The 19,388-nt window shown below is 43.1% G+C and overlaps 2 protein-coding genes across 4 annotated transcripts; both read right to left on the bottom strand.

The window, feature by feature from the left end:
• Positions 1–1,149: 1,149 nt before the first annotated feature.
• On the bottom strand, positions 1,150–7,281 carry mindy4 (MINDY lysine 48 deubiquitinase 4). The gene is made up of 18 exons (XM_040184436.2): positions 6,879–7,281; positions 6,556–6,675; positions 6,259–6,473; positions 5,897–6,170; positions 5,553–5,806; positions 5,379–5,434; positions 5,162–5,271; positions 4,953–5,069; positions 4,760–4,851; positions 4,477–4,578; positions 4,207–4,270; positions 4,044–4,109; positions 3,887–3,954; positions 3,708–3,771; positions 3,343–3,504; positions 2,659–2,839; positions 2,359–2,437; positions 1,150–2,209 (listed from the first exon to the last, which is right to left on the bottom strand). Exons 1-18 carry the CDS (start codon positions 6,936–6,938, stop codon positions 2,161–2,163), a joined length of 2,133 nt encoding a protein of 710 aa, XP_040040370.2. The 5' UTR covers positions 6,939–7,281; the 3' UTR covers positions 1,150–2,160.
• Positions 7,282–7,609: 328 nt separating this feature from the next.
• Positions 7,610–17,819, bottom strand: nexn (nexilin (F actin binding protein)). Of its 3 annotated transcripts, XM_040183284.2 has the most exons (14): positions 17,535–17,819; positions 15,598–16,001; positions 15,290–15,487; positions 13,952–14,036; positions 13,706–13,854; positions 11,782–11,982; positions 11,521–11,694; positions 11,126–11,314; positions 10,313–10,504; positions 9,726–9,920; positions 9,420–9,641; positions 9,123–9,311; positions 8,661–9,024; positions 7,610–8,517 (listed from the first exon to the last, which is right to left on the bottom strand). In XM_040183284.2, exons 2-14 carry the CDS (start codon positions 15,952–15,954, stop codon positions 8,504–8,506), a joined length of 2,529 nt encoding a protein of 842 aa, XP_040039218.2. In that variant the 5' UTR covers positions 15,955–16,001; positions 17,535–17,819; the 3' UTR covers positions 7,610–8,503.
• Between the last annotated feature and the right edge of the window lie 1,569 nt (positions 17,820–19,388).

Here is a 19,388-nt window from a genome sequence, read left to right as displayed (position 1 = left end):
GCAAAAAGCAAGTATTTCCGCTCAGGAATATCGTATCATGATTACCTCGAACAATTAATGGAAGAGGGTGGTGTTTTCTGCCTGAGCTATAACAGGATTAGGAAGCTAAAAATACAGCTTGCACCTCACTGGGAGGCACTGGGGATCCCTTCCAGTCCAGCTGGGCAGGGCCGGGACACTGGATCCTAATCTGAGGAGGATATCACCTATCTGGAGACAAACAGCATAGATTAGGAGAGGAGACAGAAGACGCGCCGGGGACAGCACGTGGGAGGACTCTAACGCAATTACACACAAGCACCAAATCCCTCCTCTGGTGCCTCTGAGAAATGCCGATGCGATAAATAGTAAATAGAGACCAAAGCCGGGCCGTTTGTTTTCTGTCAGACCGCATCCGGATGCGGCAAAGCTCCGGAGCAGAGAGGAGACAAGCCCGGAGGTTCTGACCGAGAGCGAGTCGCCTCCAACCGCAGCGAGCTTTCAAAAGGAGACAGAGTCATCCAGTCGCTGCGATTCTGACTGACAGTAACACCGGCCTTTGCACACACTTTGGACCTTTTTAGGCAAAATCCAGTTCTGACTTGACGGCAGCTCACCAGGTAAATGGATTATCCCTGATTTCTTGTTTTAATTGACTTTGCAATCACACGTACAATTGTGATTGGATTAGCCCTTTGGCACCTACCAAAATATTCTATTCTACCATTGTGAATAGCACATAACCTAAACCCTGAACATGGCTCCCGTATGACGTACATCACCCCCCCCCTCCCCCCCACCCTCCCGCCCGCCCGCCCGCACAAGAATTTTGTGGCTAAAGTAAACACTTTAATCCAATTTCTTAGACCCCCAAAGCCTCATTCAGCCCGCAACTTTATTTATAGTGACTGTACATTGCACTTTCAAGATATCATGTGGACTCTTGTCCAATTTTTACAGTTCGGCAGGAAGTGGAAATGAACGCAGCACGGCCTGTGTGCCAGCCGAAGCGCCTTTGATCTTTGGTGTGCTGGAGGTGTTGGCAAAGGTCTGCGTGCCACCCACTCCGCGTGCCCCACACTGTGGCTAAGAGACCAAGCGCCATTTACTGCAAGGCATCCTACGTGTTTTATACCCTGACACAGTGTGACACAGTTACTTTAGAGTTGGTTTCTTTATTTGGAACATGTTTAAGCTTTGAAGAAATAATCAACTATTAAAGAGTTCCTCAAATGCACAGAGGGTTGTTGTTGTGTTTTTTTCATGAAAGTGAATTGGAGTAAACTGTATTATTGCAGCGATCATCGTTTTGCTGTTGACGCTTTCTCCCTCAGTACCGGGCCAATTAAAAAAATTGTTGTCCCCATAAGTCACTAGACGGAAAACCATGGGGAAAATACTGAAGTTGCCCTTTGCAGTATTTGATCAATTGACAGCAGATTAAATGCAGATAATTTAAAGGACAGATAATCCAAAAAAAAAACATTGTGTGGAGACAGAAGAGGTGTGAATGATTTGATTTTACTCTGAATTCATAAAAACAGTTTAGGCCTGCAACTGCACATGAAAAATGTAATGAGGTAACTTGATTTGGCGGAACATAAATAAATCTTAATTTCACCATTTTCTGTTCCACATGAGGTCTATCATGATGATGGTGTCCTTGATTAAAATATTATAAGGGAACTAAACTAGTTTAGACATTTAAAATGGATATATTGGTTTAAAATACATCCTACTTTGTATGAAAAAATTAGAATATAAGGCCACTGTGGTCATCGCACAGCATTGTGCAGCAGTTCCTTTAAACTTTTAGGAAGAATTTGCTTACATCGGCAGCGCGGATGACACGCTGCAGCCTGCCCTCATTTTTAACTTTAACTTTTATTCCTTCCTATTTTAAACTAACCCATAGCATTTTTTTTTATTTTATTCTTGTCTTGTCGTCCATTGTCGTACTGTCTGCTGTTACGCACCAACCGCCAAGTCAAATTCCTTGTATGTATGACACATTATGGCAATAAATGTTTCCTGATTCCTGATTGTGAGATGTATTACACTAAGGCCATTATTTCACGTAAACAATTATCTTACCAACTAGAAGAAAACATGATACAATATGAAGAAAATATATGTAACAGAATTGTTTCATAGAACAATAACGTTAAACCATGTGATCAATTAGAGAATAGGCTCTGTGTCATTCCAATTGACTATCGCGTTCTTCCACCTGGAACGAAAAAAAACAAAATACGTTTACAGACTCTTCAAGAGAGGTATTTGAATTACAACACGTTCTTTGGTTCTGCGTAGGATCTTCAACCATAACTGTCCACGTGTGAGTTAGTGTGTGTGCTTTAAATGCCAACAGATCGTTACCGTGTCCGGATGCAGTGCTCCAGCGGAGGGATGAGCTCTGTGTTGTCGTCTTGACAGCGCAGGGCCGATTCCCCAACAGCTGGACATGCAAAAACGCGTTTAGCATTTTCCGTTAAGATATTAAAACATTTTCTAAAGCATTTACAAGATAATTTAGATTGCAGGAAAACATGATCAAAACATAATCACAGAGATTTTACATAAATCCACATTTCTCTGAGTGGTAATGACTAATAATCACTAATAGGCGATGACAGGAAAGACAAACATGTACACCATTAAACAAGTGATGCCACATACAGACGGTGAGGCGGATCTCCTCCTGTTGATTGGCCAGTCCGTCGTAATAGTAGAGTTCAAACTCCATGCTTAGGCCCCGATTGGTCAACAGCTCCCTCTGCAGGCCGAACAGCACGCTGAAGTGGCTCTCGCTGCACACCACCCAAATGGGGAAACGGGGGGTCTTCAGGTGAACTCCTACCTTTGATGGAGGGAACACAGAAGAGAACAGTCATCTATTAGATACCAGGACATGCGTGCAAAGCAGCTGAATGGAATCCAGCAATCATCAATCCTATTATTTTCAAATAAAAGTGTTAAATGCTCACAGGATTTGGAGAGCCGCCTGTCATGGTACGTTTGCATGCCAATATAGAGACAGTTTGTCAGGGCGTAAGAGTGTTTTGTAGTACAATACATTTTGTACATGTTTTGGTATTTCCTGTGTATGTTAATAATGTGTAGAAAATGTGAAAGATATTTAGCATTTCCTCACTTAATTCCTTCAACACTTTGGGTGCCGTGGCTGAGGAAAAGGCTTCTACAGGTTAAAAGAAGGTTTTAACAACACACCCAACACATTACCGTTTGGACTCCTCCACGGCGGTGTGGACAAATGAGGCTCATTAAGGGAAGACTGACAACAAATGTTGTTGTTTTTTACATTCCTGGCAAAGCAAAGAGTGTGCAGCCAACGCCACTCACTTTACAGATGTTGTAGTGTTCAAACAGGGACAGCAGGCCGACGTCACACGGGCCTTTGACTCCCTTCAGCAGAGTCATGTTGCCGTGGCCGGAGTCCAGCTCCATGTCATCGTCAAAGACGTTAGAAACGGCTCGGCCGCAGAGAAACAGGTTGACCAGCTCCTGGTGTACACAAATACAAGAAGCAATCTTAGTAACCAGAATAAAACATGTGGTGAAATGGCTGCTCTTACTCCCGTTTGAACAAAGAGACACTCTAGTCCCTTAACCAACGTCATCAATACCAATTCCCAGACTTCCATTAGTCATTCAAATGTGTAATTCCCAAATCACAAAACCGAGCATAGTTTCCTTTCAAGACAAACCTGCGTGCAGTAGCTGTGGGCACCAATGAGTGTGGCGGTGGGCACGTCCATATCGCCTCTTACTCTAAAGACAGAAGAAAGAGAAGGACCACTAAGGGTGATGTTTCATCATTTAACCAAAAGGGATTTTTATACAGCACATCTTTGTTCTGAGCCAAAAAGAGAAGCCGCAAAAGTACTTCTCTATGGATCGAGAGAGAACTGCAGATATGGTGAGCAGTATGCATCCTGACACCCCGGTCTCAAACTGTGGAATAACAGATTGAAACAATACCGTTGGTCATCTGTTTATGACCGGCAAAATGAAACAGAGGTATTTAATATTAAGTTTCTTGCCTGATCGATATGCTGCTCCAGCAGCGCCTGCAGGTCTTTGATGTTATCCACGGTGAAACATGTGATCTAAAACAAAATGTTATCATACAACTTAAACGGAGGATCTGTTTTGTGAAAAGTTCATTTTGTGAATGTATAGTCTTGACATAGTTACAACATGAACCTTTTCAAAGACTCCTTCAGATTTGAAGTGTCCAGTTGGGGTGAAATGATTCCTCCCTGAATTGCTGTTTTAAGAAAAACAAAAAGCACACATACTTTTTTTTTTTTAATCAACGCTCTACATGAAGCAGCAGATTTGTCAGGCCTTTCTAAAAAGACCTCAACCAATTTGTAAGTATTTACATGCAATAAACCTACTTGAAGACTGTTAATGGGCTTCTGTGTAGTTGTCTCGATGAAGAGCATTCAGTGGCTAAAAGACGGATCTTACATTGCAATTGTGGCCTGTTTTTCCTCGCCCGCCTTCCACAGTATCTCAGCCGTCGCTGAAGCCAGAACCTTTCTTCTGGTCGTGTTGGAGGGTCTCAGCCTCCTGAGAAAAAAGTGGCAGTCGAGTGGAAAGCAGGTTGCGTGGTTAAATAATACACCAAATGCAGCGGCTACAAAGCATGCCTTGATGTGAACTAATGACTGTGAGAAGCATCCAAGGGATTACAATAGGGCACTCAGAGGTTAACATAGTGTCTGACGCCATGACTTGAAAGATAACGTACTGAAGGCCTGTGTTACTGCTTTCAACGTTTTCAAACAGCAGTTTCTTCAAAACAAAGGCTTGCATGGATGCCAAAACTCCACAGGGACCACCCTAGTAAATAAATGCACAGTACATAATATCATTCGTATCAGTAAATCACATGTAGCTAATGTATTACAGAACGTTCAGAAGGATGGTCCAGTTAATACAACCTTTTTCTGCACAATTCCATATCTCAGGTCATGCGTTTCTGAGAATGCGAACCCTTGATTCCTCCACTCAACACTGAAACAGCTTAGGCTTGAACCAAGGAGAAGCACTTTCAATTCCTGGAGAAAAACAATAGCAGAAAAATCAACGGCATTTACAGTAGCTAGCATTAGTTAAGCAACTAAAAGGAGCACTGGTGTAAACCACCAACCGTGGCAGTGTGCTGGTCCATCGGGCGGCCTGTGTAGCTGCGCTCGGTCCCGGCTCTCTGAAAGGACACTCTGGAGAGCTCACGCAGATCCTCATCATCATCAATGTCATCTGGAAAATTGATTAATTCCCCATTAGCTTTGACGAATTCAAGGAAAAAAATGGAAATAAAAAGGAAAAGCTAATTTTATTATTTTTTCTACATGCACAGCACCCACCTAAAACCATCTCAGCCACATCCAAAGCCACTTTTTGCCTGGCCAAAGACTTTACTCTGAAAAACAGACACAATGTACATCAACTTGTGGATAAAACTTTGTATGACATAATTTCAACACTTTAACACTATGAGGTTGCCACAGAGAACATATTATCAGCTTAAAGCGATTTACTTTGTAGTCGTCAACGTGTCTTGTTGCACTTTTTCAAAGCTCTTTTCCCTCTGCACTTTGTCTGGTGCACTCCACAACTCCCGTTGGCCCCGTAAGCAGTCAGCCGAGTTGATTTCAGACAGGCCGCTCTCTGAGGTTTTTTGATGTACGCCAGTCCCTAAAAGTCCATCACTTGACCGCTTGTTTTCTAGTTCTCCACCGAGTAGCTGCTGCCGCACTTCTAGCCTTCGGTTCGGCTTTTTTTTGTTTGCTTCCTAAAAAGGAAAACATTCGTAAACAAACAGGGGACGATTAATATTAGTAATACAATGAATACTAGATGTGTTTTTTTTTATCTCTATTACCTGAAGTGTACTAGCGATTGGTCCAGCAATCATGCCACGTCTTGTTCGATTAATTCTGGTCCTTTGGGTGCTCTCAGTGGTGGAAGTGGTTTTTTCTGCTTCTCTTCTGAGGACGCTCTCATTGTTCCGTAAGGCTGCCGTTAGTGGCTGGTGTTTATAGGCTTCTGAGTCACAAGACGGGTCTTCTGTGTGATTTAGACTGGGCGCTCTATCTGTCTTAGGCAATAATGATGTAAGTGTGGATTGAGATGGGCGTATTTCTCTTGTATCAGACCTGCGAGGGAGGTAAATATCATATATGCTCAAACCAAAATGTCAAAAAAGCACAAAATAAAGTATCGAAAACCACAATTAAGAAATACCTTGATTTGATTTGTTTACTAATAACAAAAGCGGTGTTATTCTTCGTCTCTGTGCCACTCGTCACTGTTGGTGTCTCAGCAGGAGAATCAGCGTTCCAGCTCACAGCGGACTGCAGGGAATCACTTTTACTGATGGTGATCTGATCATTCTTAAGGCCCTCAATGTGATGCTTTACAATCATTTCCAGTAACGTTTTCAGGGGGGGGATCTGAGCCTGCAATGACAGAGAGGTCAGCAAACAGACGTCTTGATAAAGGTCACTTGCACAGCAGCCAACTTCCAGCTGCAAGACTTACTTTATTATTTCTATAGAGACCCTCTATGTTGAGAAGCTGCCTCAGTTGAGATCTGTTGTTGATACTGGATGTCGTGCGTGGATGTTCTTCATCCATACAAGCAATCGTCCTCTTCAGTCCCTGCGAAACAGTCACACAATATGTCGCAAAAACTGGTTTAAGAGTCGAATATCCGCTGCTGGTGTTACAGCTGGAGTCCTCCCACTGGAGTTCAAGCTAAGCTAACGTTAGCATTCGGGGAGTAAAAGCTAGCTAGCTCGCTGGGTCCGCTATAAACGGCACGAAGCCCGTTTACCACCTGGAGGTAACTTCGGCTAACTTACCTTCCGGCTCAGATATTCCCGTACAACGGACGAAGACACGTCTTCAACCGATACAGTCATAATGGTGGCGACGTGGTGATGGCCTTCCTCTAACACACAGATAGCCAACAGGGCTCGGGCCTGCCTGCAGCGTTTAGCTAATAGTTTAGGTTAGTGAACATAACGAGGCTGCGGCATAACTCAAATTTGTGAATAATGAATAATACAGTTTGGGGGAAACTATGCGTGTCTGGCGGTGTACGTTACCATGGCGACGGGCAAGTAAGTCTTCTTCTTTGGAGCCTTGATGTTCAACTACTGCCACCTAGCGGCCTTGTCCGGTTAAGACAGATTTCACTCATGAATTCTACTTTTCTCTATTTCTTCTGCCTTATCCCCCTAACAAATGCAAATAACCGTACTGGCCCGAATCCTTATTCTTACTTTCTCCTGTCCACACGGCAGCCAACCCAGTAAGAACCATACACTATGGTAACACTTTTCACTTTAATTAAATACAACCGTCTTAAGATGCATGCATCATGTAACAAAATAAAAACCAAAATACTGCGTCTCTAAATTGTTGACACAATACCATTCACTTCCTGTTTATATGTGTGCAATGATGATGGGTCAGTGGGTTAAAATGTATTAAATCCTCGAAGGAGCATTTCACCTCAAAACAGATACGATAAGGCAGTAGTTCGTTGTTTTAAACACTTACAACAATAAGAGAAACCACACATATTCAGTTGTCTTTTGTACAACATATTTTATTTATAATATATGACAAATATTCAAGCTAGCCTATGTTTATTCTTCCATTATTGAACCATAAAACAGTTACCCATTGTCAGCTGAAATGTGATAGATGTATCAAGAGTATTATATTTAACTCAAAGAGAAAAAAAGGGGGGTCGAAAATGAGAAATCAACATATTAACTCATTTTGTTGATGATCATGCAGTTTAAAAATATTTAATCTTGACCTAAAGAGTTCCATTTGAAGACTGGACGTAAACACACATTATTTTGTTCCTGCAATATAATTGTTAACACACCCTTCACTTCCTTTTTCCAATTAGCTGATGTTACTCCTTGATATAAAGCAGACAAGTATCACAACACTAGTTACTGATTTGGCAAAGAGTTCTGAAAACTGTAGTGGGGCAGTAGCAGAATACCGAAGCACGATGTTTTACTGATATTCCTGTAACTTATTCTTTAAGATCAGTACACCGCATACTGTTTATATTTCAACGCCTCAACCATAATGTTTGTATGGACTATAAAGAGTGATATTTACAATACGGTAATATGATACTTAAATAGCTGGCATCACAAATATCGGTCCATTGCAGCAAAGATAGCACAGGAACAATAATCGGATCTGTTTTTGGCACAAGTATCGTTCTACTCTACAGGGAGTGCAGCTTTACAAACGTAAACAACATGTTGCATTCGTGTGTGCATGTGTGTGTGTATTCATGTGTGTGTGTGTGTGTTGTGTACCGCTCCCTTAGGAATGCCAAGCATACTGCCATTTCCTTCCCTCTGCTGTTGAAATATACCACGAGGGATGAAGTTTTACAAAAGGAGAGAGAGAGACAGACAACAGGGAAAGTTTCCAGAACATGGAAGGGGCATCAGTAGTCATAGGCTGCGAAAAAGAAACAGAAGAGCCGTTATCCAACCTGCCTGCGTTCACGAGGGAGAGGAGCGTGCGATCCAACTCGTGGCCAGAGATAGAAATGCGCACAGAGGGCATCATGCAGGCATGCAATCACACCAAGGTGGTCTTACTTTCTACTGTGAGGATGCAGGTACTCGCTGCTGTGCCTCTGCTGTTCACAGCCTTGCACATGTACTCTCCCTCGTCCTCTGGGAAGGTCTCCGGCAGGTAGAGGCAGTACGTCTCCCCTCTCTCTATATACTGATAGTCCTCACAATCCTGCAGCATCTCTCCCTCAAACCACCAGGTCACCTCCGGCTTGGGCTCCCCTGTGATCTTCACGGTGAACCGAACTGGCTCCGAGTCCACCACAGATTGATTTTTAAGTGGCTTTTTAAACCACGGAGCCCCCGACCTGGCATGGTCCTCCTCATCTTCGTAGGCCGCCGAGCCGTTGATGATGCTACCCTCCTCCTCTACGTCATCGTCCTTCTTCTGCGAACAGACGACACAGAAATCAGAAAGCGTTGTTAAATTAGCCAAATTAAACGAAAGTGATTGAGATAATGTGGTCATGAAACTGGAATATTCACTTTTTGGAGGGCAGCATCAATTTCCTGCTGCTCAAACTGCATCCTCTGCAGCTTCTGCTCTTCTATCCTCCTCCTCTCCTCTTCCTCTCTGGCGTTGGCCATTTGTTGAAATCTGGCTTTCATATCCACCTTCTGTTTGAATGGTGACTCCTCGGCCCTCAATGACGGGGTTTCTTGTTCCCCATCCTCCTGAAAAACACAGCAATTTGAATATATACGGGATCATGCCCTGTTCATAACAGCAGGAGGGTCCACGTTTAGAAGTACTTCAAACGTCTTGGATTATAAATGTCTTGCCTCCTGGAATCTCTCCGTTTCTCTCTCTTTAATTTCATCATCAACGGCCTTCCTCCGTGCTCTCTCCATATTAATCTTTTTCTGAATGTCCTCTTCCGTCAGCTGCTTGATCTTCTCAAATTTGGACTTGAGGTTCTTGGCCTGGATGGAGCCGGTCCTTTTGAGTTTGGTCAGTTCTTCGTACTCTTTGCTTACAACGTCGGAGCTTTCATTCACTTCATCCTGTGGGATAGAAGACAAATGTGTTTTGGATTGTTTTAACAACTGCGTAAATGATAACTATCATTTCCAATGTTCCAAACTGACCTCGCCCATCTCTTGTCTGAGCTGCTCAAATTCCTGCTTCTCCTGCTCCATTTTCTTTTTGCGTTCCTCGGCCTTGCGTCTCCTCTCAGCTTCCTCCTTCTCTTTCAGAAGCTCTTCAAAGTTCATCTCAAGTTTTTTAGGATGCAGTGCTTCCTGGGATTCACTCTTTACCATCCCTCCTTCCTCATCTAGTACCTATGCAAAGTACACACAAGAGGACGAGATTTCACCGTGGCGGAGGAGTAACTGGTTGCACCACGTAGGAGACGTTCTTAATATTGTTAAGAACTTTTAAAAACACCATGCATGAAATCCCCGTCATCATCCTGTCTAGACCTTGTACTTATAGGAAATACATGCATTGAAAAATGCTGCATAAATAGCAGTTGTTTCTTTTTTTTTTCTGTGAAAAATATGAAATGAAAATATATATAGTTTTTATGCATAACTAAAGCAAATGTACGCGCTGTTTGCTGGTGTTTTTATGTTCTGTTAAGAGGGAAAGGTCAGCAGCAGCAAACCAGGTTGAAGCCTGAGAAGCGTCTTCTGTTATTGATCAGTGAACTACACGATTCATGAAGACGTACCATGCTCTTGCGGGCCTCAGCGAAGAGCTTCTTCTCCTCTTCCAGTCTCTTCTTGGCATCCTCCTCTGCCTTCTTCTGCTCCTCCTCTCTTCTCTGGCGTTCCAGATCCTCAAAACTGGCGCATATCTTCCCGGGCTTGCTGCCCTCCAGGTTCAGTAAGGCCATCAGCACCTCGTCATCCTCATCTACGAGCTGAGCCACAGCACAGTGAGTCAGTTAATCTCTGTGCACTGTAGATAAGAAGGTCGCTGAGGGCTGCTAGGTCAGGTGGAAACCACCTTAAAGGAATAGTTTGACATTTTAGGAGATATTTGTATTTTTTGGGGGGTGAATTAGACGAAGACGTCTATTCTACTGTTATCTGGCCAATAAAGATAATGCTCCAGCCAGCAGCCGGTTAGCTTAGCTTACCACGAAGGCTGGAGACAGCAGCCCGACAGTAACAAAATCAACAAATCGATGTTTGAGAATGTGTAAAAATGACAATTGTTTTACAAGGGCGCAGTTGCCAGGAAACCAGCACAAATTCAAGGAAGTTAATGCTCCCGTTCAATAAATAGTCACATAAATCCATGCACGACTTCAAATGTGTTGTTGAGTTCATGTTTATAGAAAGAATAAGGGTAGCCGTTTCCAACCTGTTTTTAAACTAAGTTAAGCAAACTGGCTGCTGCCTTATATTTAGCATACAAATTTAATAGTAAGTTAAAATGAACCAACTCGGGGAATCCGTTTATTCCCCTAAACGTGTAACTATTCCTTTAAGGTTCTATGCATCTTTGGTGTTGAAAACTGTATTTATGGGAAGCTGACCATGCTCTTCCTGGCTTCAGCGAAAGCTCTTCTCTCCTCCTCCATTCGTCTCTTGTACTCCTCCTCTGCTTTCTTGCGCTCTTCTTCCACCCTCTGCCTTTCCAGCTCTTCGAAGCTCAGCCTGAGTTTTCCCGGTCGGAACTCCTCGGCGTCTTCCTCAGCCGGCTGAGGGTCCTCCTCGTTCTCTCCCTGATGACCCACGGAAGGTGTTTTAAGTACCGGTCGGCTCGTCTGCCGTCTCGTACATAAAGTATCACTGGCTGTGGCAATTAGTTAACGGAACCTGGAGACTCAACTATTGGTTCTCAGCACCAGTTGGAATCAGGAAACAAGAGATAAGAACAGTTAGCAAAAATGCCATTGAAATGCGGGTTATATTTGGAAGTTGGGTTCACCATCTCCAGCCTGGCCTCCTCGAACGCTTTCTTCTCGTCTAGCAGGCGGCGCTTTGCTTCCCCCTCGGCCTGCTTCTTCTTGTGCTCCTGTCTCTCCTTCTCCAACTCCTCGAACGTCATCTTCAGCTTTCCGGGAGTCACCTGCATCCTCTCGGAAGGCTTCTCCTCTTCATCCTGCGTCCGAATGAGAATGCGTCGTTTAAAATGAAGGCAGAATCGGTGACCGTCGCGTTTCGCCCACAAAAAACGTCATTTCTGTACCTGTTCCACAACCGAACGCCGCTTGGCATCCCTGAAGGAGCGTTTGTTTTCATCGTAGCGCCTCTTCTTCTCTTCCTCCACTTTCTTCTTCACTTCCTCCTCTCGATTCTTCTCCATGTCCTCAAAGTTTACCTTGATTTTGCCTGGAGGCCGTGAAGACTTTCCTGGAACCACCCGTACCAGAATTGTGTCATCTCCATCCTAAAAGAAGTTTAATAAATTAATATAAGGAGGTATTACAAAGGCAGGTTTGAGGTTCTTGCAACGTGAATACCTAATAATCTGCTGACGATACTTTACTCATAGTGCACTTGTAATGGAGTTTCTACATTGTTACGGATACATGCGTAATCATGTACTGGATCCTAATATGTCTTCAACCCTTTAGGCTTGAGCTCTTCTAGGTGACACACTAACTTATCAGTGGTAGAGGGAAAGTCAGGTCAATCTCAGCGCATAGCTTCACACAGACAGGCTGGGAATAAGAGCATGTGGGTGGATAGGGGTCAACTCTATTGGCCTGATGTTGCCATTTGCAGCGGGTCCGCGAATGGGAGTCAGTCTAAGATACCAGAGTCTGATTTAGTCCCAGCAAGGAGGTCTAGGGCTAATTTAGTCACTGGGAGGTGTGGGAAACAGTTGCCGGTCATATGCTGTCTACACCTGGCAGTGCTGCATGTGAGCTGCTGCTGGGTTTTTTTTAAGAATCATCAGGCCATTTGTCCCTTGTGTTCCAACAGGAACGTGTTCATCTCGAGAAGTTTCTTCTGATAAAAGATCTGAAGCATGTTTGATTTTCTTCAGATGAGTTGCTACGAAGAAAATACTTAAATCACAATAATACTTTTTCTAATTACTTCATGCTTTTGTCTGCACCATCACCAGGGGTGGTAGCCAGGATTTTAGAGATTCTGAACTCAATATCAGTAACTAGTTATTATCCCAATCAACCTTGAAAAGGTTGTTGTAATTGTATCTTTCATTGCTTTAATTAAGCACTTATTTTTAGAGGAAACCCTCAGAAAAAATAACGACCTTTAATTTCAAGAGAGCCAACTAGTCTAAATACCTGCTTCATTTTTTTTACATATTTATTAATATCCAAGGCAACTATTACATTATACTTAGATTATTGTTATACTGTAGGTCTCCGTAAAAGAAGGTTCTATCATTTTAGTTTCCCTCATAGTGGTTTATATGTTGTTTAAAGGCCTCTCCAAGCTAAAAATAGGGAATTGCTCACTTGCAAATAAAACACGGTTTGAAAATCAACATAAATAAAGTCTATATTTGTAATTGTATAATGTATTTCCTGCAAAATTGCAAAAATCATCAAACTTCTTCCATATACAAGTCGGTTGCTGCCGCCCTTGATAATATCTGAGAAAAGTAGTAAAAACACATTCATAATAAAAACCACTACTGTTTTTTGTGCACTGTTTAGCTGTTGACAATAAACAGCCTTATAAATGTTTGACAGTACGAGAGTAGAGCAGATTTAGGCCAAAGACATGGCAGGTAATTGCCTGTAATTGGCTATCTGGCACAAGAATCCTTTATGTAACCATTCCCAACAAATACACTGTCTGAAGGTATGAAATCCTTCTACCTGTTCCGTACTTAACGAAACAAATGAATTCTAGTTTTGCACTACATTGTGTTTTAGTCTGAGACCCGTAAGCTATATTAACCCATTTAGCGGGTTCACATGCTGTTCATGTCAACAATGCTACTGGTGGTTTCGGACCTATATCCAGCCTCCGCCAACTGTTTGTGCCACTTAAAATAACTCATCCGAGTGGCAGCTGAGGATTACCTGAATGATTACACTTACAACTACCGCATTTCCATCAGTAAGGCAGCACTGAACCATCCCACTTCCCACTGAGACCCTGTAGAAGGAGCTCAGGCCAGCTTCACTTACCTCAGCAGCTTTCTTAGCCAGCTCTTTCTTTATTTTGGCTTTTTCCATGTTATCCTGGGCTTCCCTTTTCTTCCTCTCTCCCTCCATCCTCTTCCTTTCCTCCTCTTGTCTTTGTTTTTCCATTACTGCAAACTTCCCCTTCACACTACCTGAGGATTCCACAGAGCACAACACAAGCCCTCAGCCTCATCTTCTTCTCAGGCGCATGGCTAAATTCCCGTTCTTCCTACCCTTTGCACTTCTTACCTGTGATTTTAGGGACGTAGGATTTTTCTACCTTTGCTGGCTTCACCTCTTCTTCCTCATCGCTGGAGGCGAGCAGCTCCTTTATCTGCGTGCGGATCAGATGAGGAGTGGTGGTGAGGTTACGGTTTAGCTGAGATCATCTCCTTTGCCACTCAGGAGCCATGCTGGTCCCAGCAAGAACAAGGACATAATCTCTACTAATAGCCAGGTCATGTGACCTGCAGGAGGGCCTCTGATTGGGCCGTGGGATTGTTGCACGAACAGGAGATGAGCGTGAGTGCTCGAGCCAAAGCCAGTTATGGCACGGCTGTAAACAGGGAGGTTGTTCTCTCTGAGTATCACGTATAATCCACTCACTTATCACCATATCACTGTGTTTGTTTCACCGCCATCGACCTCAAAGAAAAAAAATTAAAAAAAATAAAAAGCCAGAATTCTTATCTCTGATTCTTTCATTTTCACACTGGAAGCTTTTCTCTCAGCAAAATGTTCCCCAGTGCATCGGACAAATGGCCATTGTGATTTCACAGAGCGATGCGATGTGCTGAAATGGCTCGTTTTGTGTGACCAACAGTCCAAAGATATTCAGTTTGCAAGGATATAGAATGCATAAAAGAAGAAAATCATCATATTTGAGAAGCTGGAACCAAATAACATTTGCTGTTTTTCCTTTAAATATTGCCTTCAAAATCACTCAAAAGTGATGCTGCAGAACAAGGGGAACATTTTCTCTGCACTTCCACCTTGACAAACCCTGGTGACTACATTACCACCATGCAACTCGATCAGCGAGAGCTTGGTCAGAGATTTTATTGAAGTTTACTTGCATCTCAGACTGCAGGGTTACCCTCGCGAGAACAAAGGACAGAGCATGGACTGGTAGAGACGGGCCAGTTGGCTTCCCACTGACGGGAAGAGAAGATACAAAGTTTCTCTGTGTTGTGCTCGTAAAATGTACTGTAACACATTTGATTGATTTGTGTCAAATTTGGGATGTGGAATACAAAATCAAATTAAGATCTGAGAGTGATTCTTTCCTTTGCGACATGCGTTTAGAATTATTATTATTTCTATTTTGGCCTCATTCGATCACACTTTAGTGGTCCTTGTGCACATCATTAGGGTTAAAATGGCAACCATCCTAAAAGTTAAACACAAACCAAAGCAAAATACAACACAAACCGTTATTTATTAATTGGTTAATTCTGCAAAACGCTGAGTGGTGCCTGGAAGACGATGAATTCTCACTCAGCCCGGCGGCCCCGTCCCCCGGCGTCATGCCCCATCATGCAATGCAGGTCTCAGCCAGGGGGATTAGTGGGGTTATCTGTCTTTGACCTGCTGCTTCCTGCGACCCCACTCTCTCTCCTTGACGTATTGTTCCTTCCTCTTCTGCTGCTCCTCCGTGTTCCTCTGCCTGCTGCGCTCCTCTCTGGCCTTCTGCATGGCCTCGAACTTTCCCGTCACGTCCCCCTTGCCTTTGCTCTGCTTGGGCACGTAGCTCCGGGCCACGTGCTTTCTGGATCGGAGGAGTTTCTGTGGTTTAACAGTGAGAGGGATGAAAAACATTATCCGCATGGACGGGGAAGCCCACGATCCACAAGAGATGGATCTCATCACTGGTCCGCTTTCATCTCCTCACTCACCTCTTTCTTAAGTTGCAGGTCAGAAATGCTGAGGCCTTCTCGCGCGTCAGCGTCCTCGTCCTCCTTTGTCTCTGTGTCCTGTTCTCTGCCACTTAAAGCTTCTGAGTTCTCTTCGTGATTCACGCCGTTCACGCGCGACTCGTCGGCCTGGTTGCTTTCTTCAACGTCGGCGTTGAGAGGCTCTTTGTCTTCCGGTCGTGACGCGTCCTCGCTCCCCTCCTCGGCCTCCGCGTCGTCGCCATCGACCTCCGCGCCATCTTCCTCCTTGTTTTCCGCGTCGCTCGTGTTGAGTTCACTTTCGTTGGTGACATCGTCGACGTCGTGGCCGACGACGGCCACCTGCGCCACCTCAGTCATTTTTGTAGCACAGTGAATAGCTGGCGAACTCAAACGTCGAATGTTACCTGCAAAGCGAAGCAGGGCGTTTCGAATGTTATTTTTCTTGCACATAAAGGAGAGGTGAAGTAATTTGACCGTATGACATATCAAATTACCTTTTAATAAAAGGATCTGATGTATTTATGTTTACAAAATGTTATTGATTTGAAAAATAAAAAGACAACATTTCAAATAAATGTATCCGCAAAATACATTTATTCATTTCGCAATGTGTTCATTACTTCACAGCGAAATGTAAAAACAAAAAGCCTTAGTTGGTGTTTACCTGAATTTGTTTGAAGATGGTGCTTCTCTTTTAAACAATCAAGATGTAACAGAATGTTCACTTATTTTCTATGTATTCACTATTCTGACTATTCTTTTTCTTTTTTTATCTGTCGCTATAATGCAACTCATTTATAGCCACGTGAAAATAAATATTGATCGAAAATAAGAGATCTTGTATTTTCATTATTTTGATGATCTCGTGCTGGGATTCAAGTTAGCCGATTATTAAAGTTAAGGGCAAGCAAAGCTGCTCCATTTCCCAGTATGTTAAGGCAGAGTGCAATGGAGGCCCTCTATCTATAGCACACTTGTGGGTCCCGGACATGTGATCACATCTATTTCTGGAGAGCGATAGGCAGTTGGACAGAGCTCAAGTTGGCAGCCACATGTCGTCCTTCAGGCCCATGACAAAATGGCCAGACAAAGAGCGAGACAACTGGATGAACCACAGCTGTTTGGACTGTTAGTCATCCAACACTGAAATCTGCTAAACCTTTGTCCTCAAACACCTTTTATATTCATGCATGAAGACCAGAGCGCCATGATGCTGCCTATTAGGAGCTCGAGCATTTTGTCATTGAATGTGGAACGTTCAGTGTAACGTATATTTCCCATCACATGATTTATACTCAACGCATTGGAGTCGGGAGACTGGCCGGACACACAAGCAGACAGCTGTTTCCAATCTGGAAGAATATTTCTTCTGTTACGCATTGACACATAAAGTTTGGACTCAAAATACACAACTACATAATCTTTGGTATTAAGGATTTAGCGACTTGGAGGATATAAACTTTATTTTTGGCCTGATGTTGAAGATGTGCAAAAATCTCAAAGGAATCTGTTCCATGAAAAAAGAAAATCTCACCCATAAATCTTCTAATTTAAAAGACAAGGCTGTACAAAACAAGTCCTCTTAAATGACAAACTGGAGGTTTGGCTCTTGATTTGACTCTTGGTCCTATTTCTGTACTCTGGCACAAGATGTTGTGTATCGTACAAAATAAGTTTGACACATTAATGTATTTAACTACTACTTTAGTACAGCCAATAATAATGGTAATGTTCCTGTGTCGGTTCACATGTTGCACTATAACGTATAGTTAACTGTTCTACGCCATATAACTAAATTAAAATACTGGTAATGTGTTCAGGGCAACTTTGGGGAACTAATAGTTTTGACCTTGGCACATTATGATGATGGAAAAGACTATTCATGGTTTTACAATCCTTTTCTTCCTCCACAACTCATTTAGAAAACGGCATTTTACCTCTTTAGTCCTCTTCTTTTTCTGACTTTTGAAAGAAGAAAAAAAAAGGGAAATCCTTCAGTTGGACGGAAAGCGGAAAGAAGTGGAACGCAGGACAATCCGAGGTGCGACCACCGGGTGCAGCGACGCGCACTGGCTGCTGGTTGCGTGTAGGTGAGACGTTCCCATAAAAGTACCGTTACTTTCTACCGGATTCTGCACGCACGCGCGCGGCTGCCGCGGGTTCAGCTGTTGCCGCGCGCGTGCGTTCCCGCGTGCGTATGTGCGCTCACACTCACACAGTCTGGTCGAGATCATTTACAGTCACAGCTGCATGCAGTAGTGTTAATAACGGTCCTGAAAAAAACACTGACAGTTTTGATCGGAGGAGGAAGTTTTATTATTATTGTTTTAATGGTTTATTCGTTGTAGCTTAAGTTTCCTTTTTACTGTATTTATTCCAATAACAGGTTATTGGCGGTTATACGTTTGAGTGATGTCATTTTGCTCTGTGATCACTTGTATCTTGGACATAATGCAAAGTTACACTTTGTCAATAAGTGTAACTTTTATACTGACCTTAATTTCACTGTGAAATCTACAATGTAATTTGTTTGCTGTTAAGTTGTTGGAGGACTAAATAGTTTATATCCTTATACATATTGGGCAGAATCGTCATTCAAATAGGTGCATTTATTGTGTGTATAATCACCTGTCGCGCTTCATTGTGCCCTCGCCATTTCCTACATTAGTTAGATTAGCTATAATTGGCTTGAACAAAATAAACTAGACACTCTGTTTAAGTGTGTTTGGCGGGACTACAATCTAAATCCAGACACATGGCGTCATTATCTAATAGAGCCAAGATTCCTCACTTATCAGTTGAGAGGGACACACAAACGCGTCCTTTGTTTTTCACCTATAGATGTTGCTGTCAATCTGCTATGCAGTGACTCATATCATCATGCCAAGAACGTCACTAAAATAGTTTTTCAATATAGTCACGTCTAATCAGAGAGCGTGCATTCCTGTCACACGTTGTGTAGAATATACAGGAGCCTGCACCGCACTGGTGGGGCTTCCTTAAGATGAGACATTTCTCTTGTGGATGTAAATAGAAACTCTGCAGCAGACACATTTCGTCTAATGGCTTCCAGCACAGCTGCTGACTCACAGAGCAAACAGGCTGCAGGCAGAAAACCTGCAAAGTCTTCTGGTAATGCAATAGAGATAGAGAGATTTTTGAGAATTGGCATGCCTCTTTATTGAACTTGATGTCTAATATTCTTTTGTGCTGCATTAAATAATCATTTGTAATTGACTGAAAATCAATTTTGGAAAACTGGTTCTCTTTTAAAAAGATCATGTGAAAACTACTCGACATTTTAAACCACATGAACATCAAATTTGAGTAAATTCACACAATACTCAGTGCCTTTAGTTATGTTGAAGCTTTGGGAAATCCCCAACAAGAGGGCCTGAGCGGCGGCTAACACTGTGGCCTACTTAAAATTGAAATCTGAGAGGCAGAGCAACATTGAAGAAGAAGAACATTGAAACATCTCTTCAATGAAAGAACAGAAAGATGACTTAAAGGTGTGTGCTTCAAAAAGTAAAGCCTCCTGGTGCACACAATTAAAAACAAATTTAACACAGTTAACACACAGAGTCATCCGAGCTGCGTTCTGTGGACTCGGACCCGTCCTCCCCTGCTCCTCTGAGTCCGACCGTCGGGGCCTCGGGCACAACAAGGTGGCCGCTTTAAATAGCACCACAGTTGTGGCAACTTTTCAACGCTAACCTGAGTCACACTGGGGCCTTCGCTCTGGGTGCTGCACCTCACCCCTTGCACCCCCATGAATATTTTTGTTGTGG

The sequence above is a fragment of the Gasterosteus aculeatus genome, chromosome 8 (genome assembly GCF_964276395.1).
Source record: "Gasterosteus aculeatus chromosome 8, fGasAcu3.hap1.1, whole genome shotgun sequence".
Lineage (NCBI taxonomy): Eukaryota > Metazoa > Chordata > Actinopteri > Perciformes > Gasterosteidae > Gasterosteus > Gasterosteus aculeatus.
This window is presented reverse-complemented; position numbering and strand designations above follow the sequence as displayed.

What these genes read in the sequence shown, in the direction of transcription:
- mindy4 (XM_040184436.2), bottom strand. Translation starts at nt 6,938, where the DNA reads ATGACTGTATCGGTTGAAGACGTGTCTTCGTCCGTTGTACGGGAATAT. An exon ending in TGGACCAGCACACTGCCACG is followed by an intron (nt 5,070 to 5,161) that starts GTTGGTGGTTTA and finishes GTTTTTCTCCAG; the next exon opens with GAATTGAAAGTGCTTCTCCT. An exon ending in CTGAAGGAGTCTTTGAAAAG is followed by an intron (nt 4,110 to 4,206) that starts GTTCATGTTGTA and finishes ATTTTGTTTTAG; the next exon opens with ATCACATGTTTCACCGTGGA.
- nexn (XM_040183283.2), bottom strand. Translation starts at nt 15,954, where the DNA reads ATGACTGAGGTGGCGCAGGTGGCCGTCGTCGGCCACGACGTCGACGAT. An exon ending in TGGCTAAGAAAGCTGCTGAG is followed by an intron (nt 11,983 to 13,705) that starts GTAAGTGAAGCT and finishes AACTTCTTTTAG; the next exon opens with GATGGAGATGACACAATTCT. An exon ending in CTGAGGCCCGCAAGAGCATG is followed by an intron (nt 9,921 to 10,312) that starts GTACGTCTTCAT and finishes TACTTTGCATAG; the next exon opens with GTACTAGATGAGGAAGGAGG.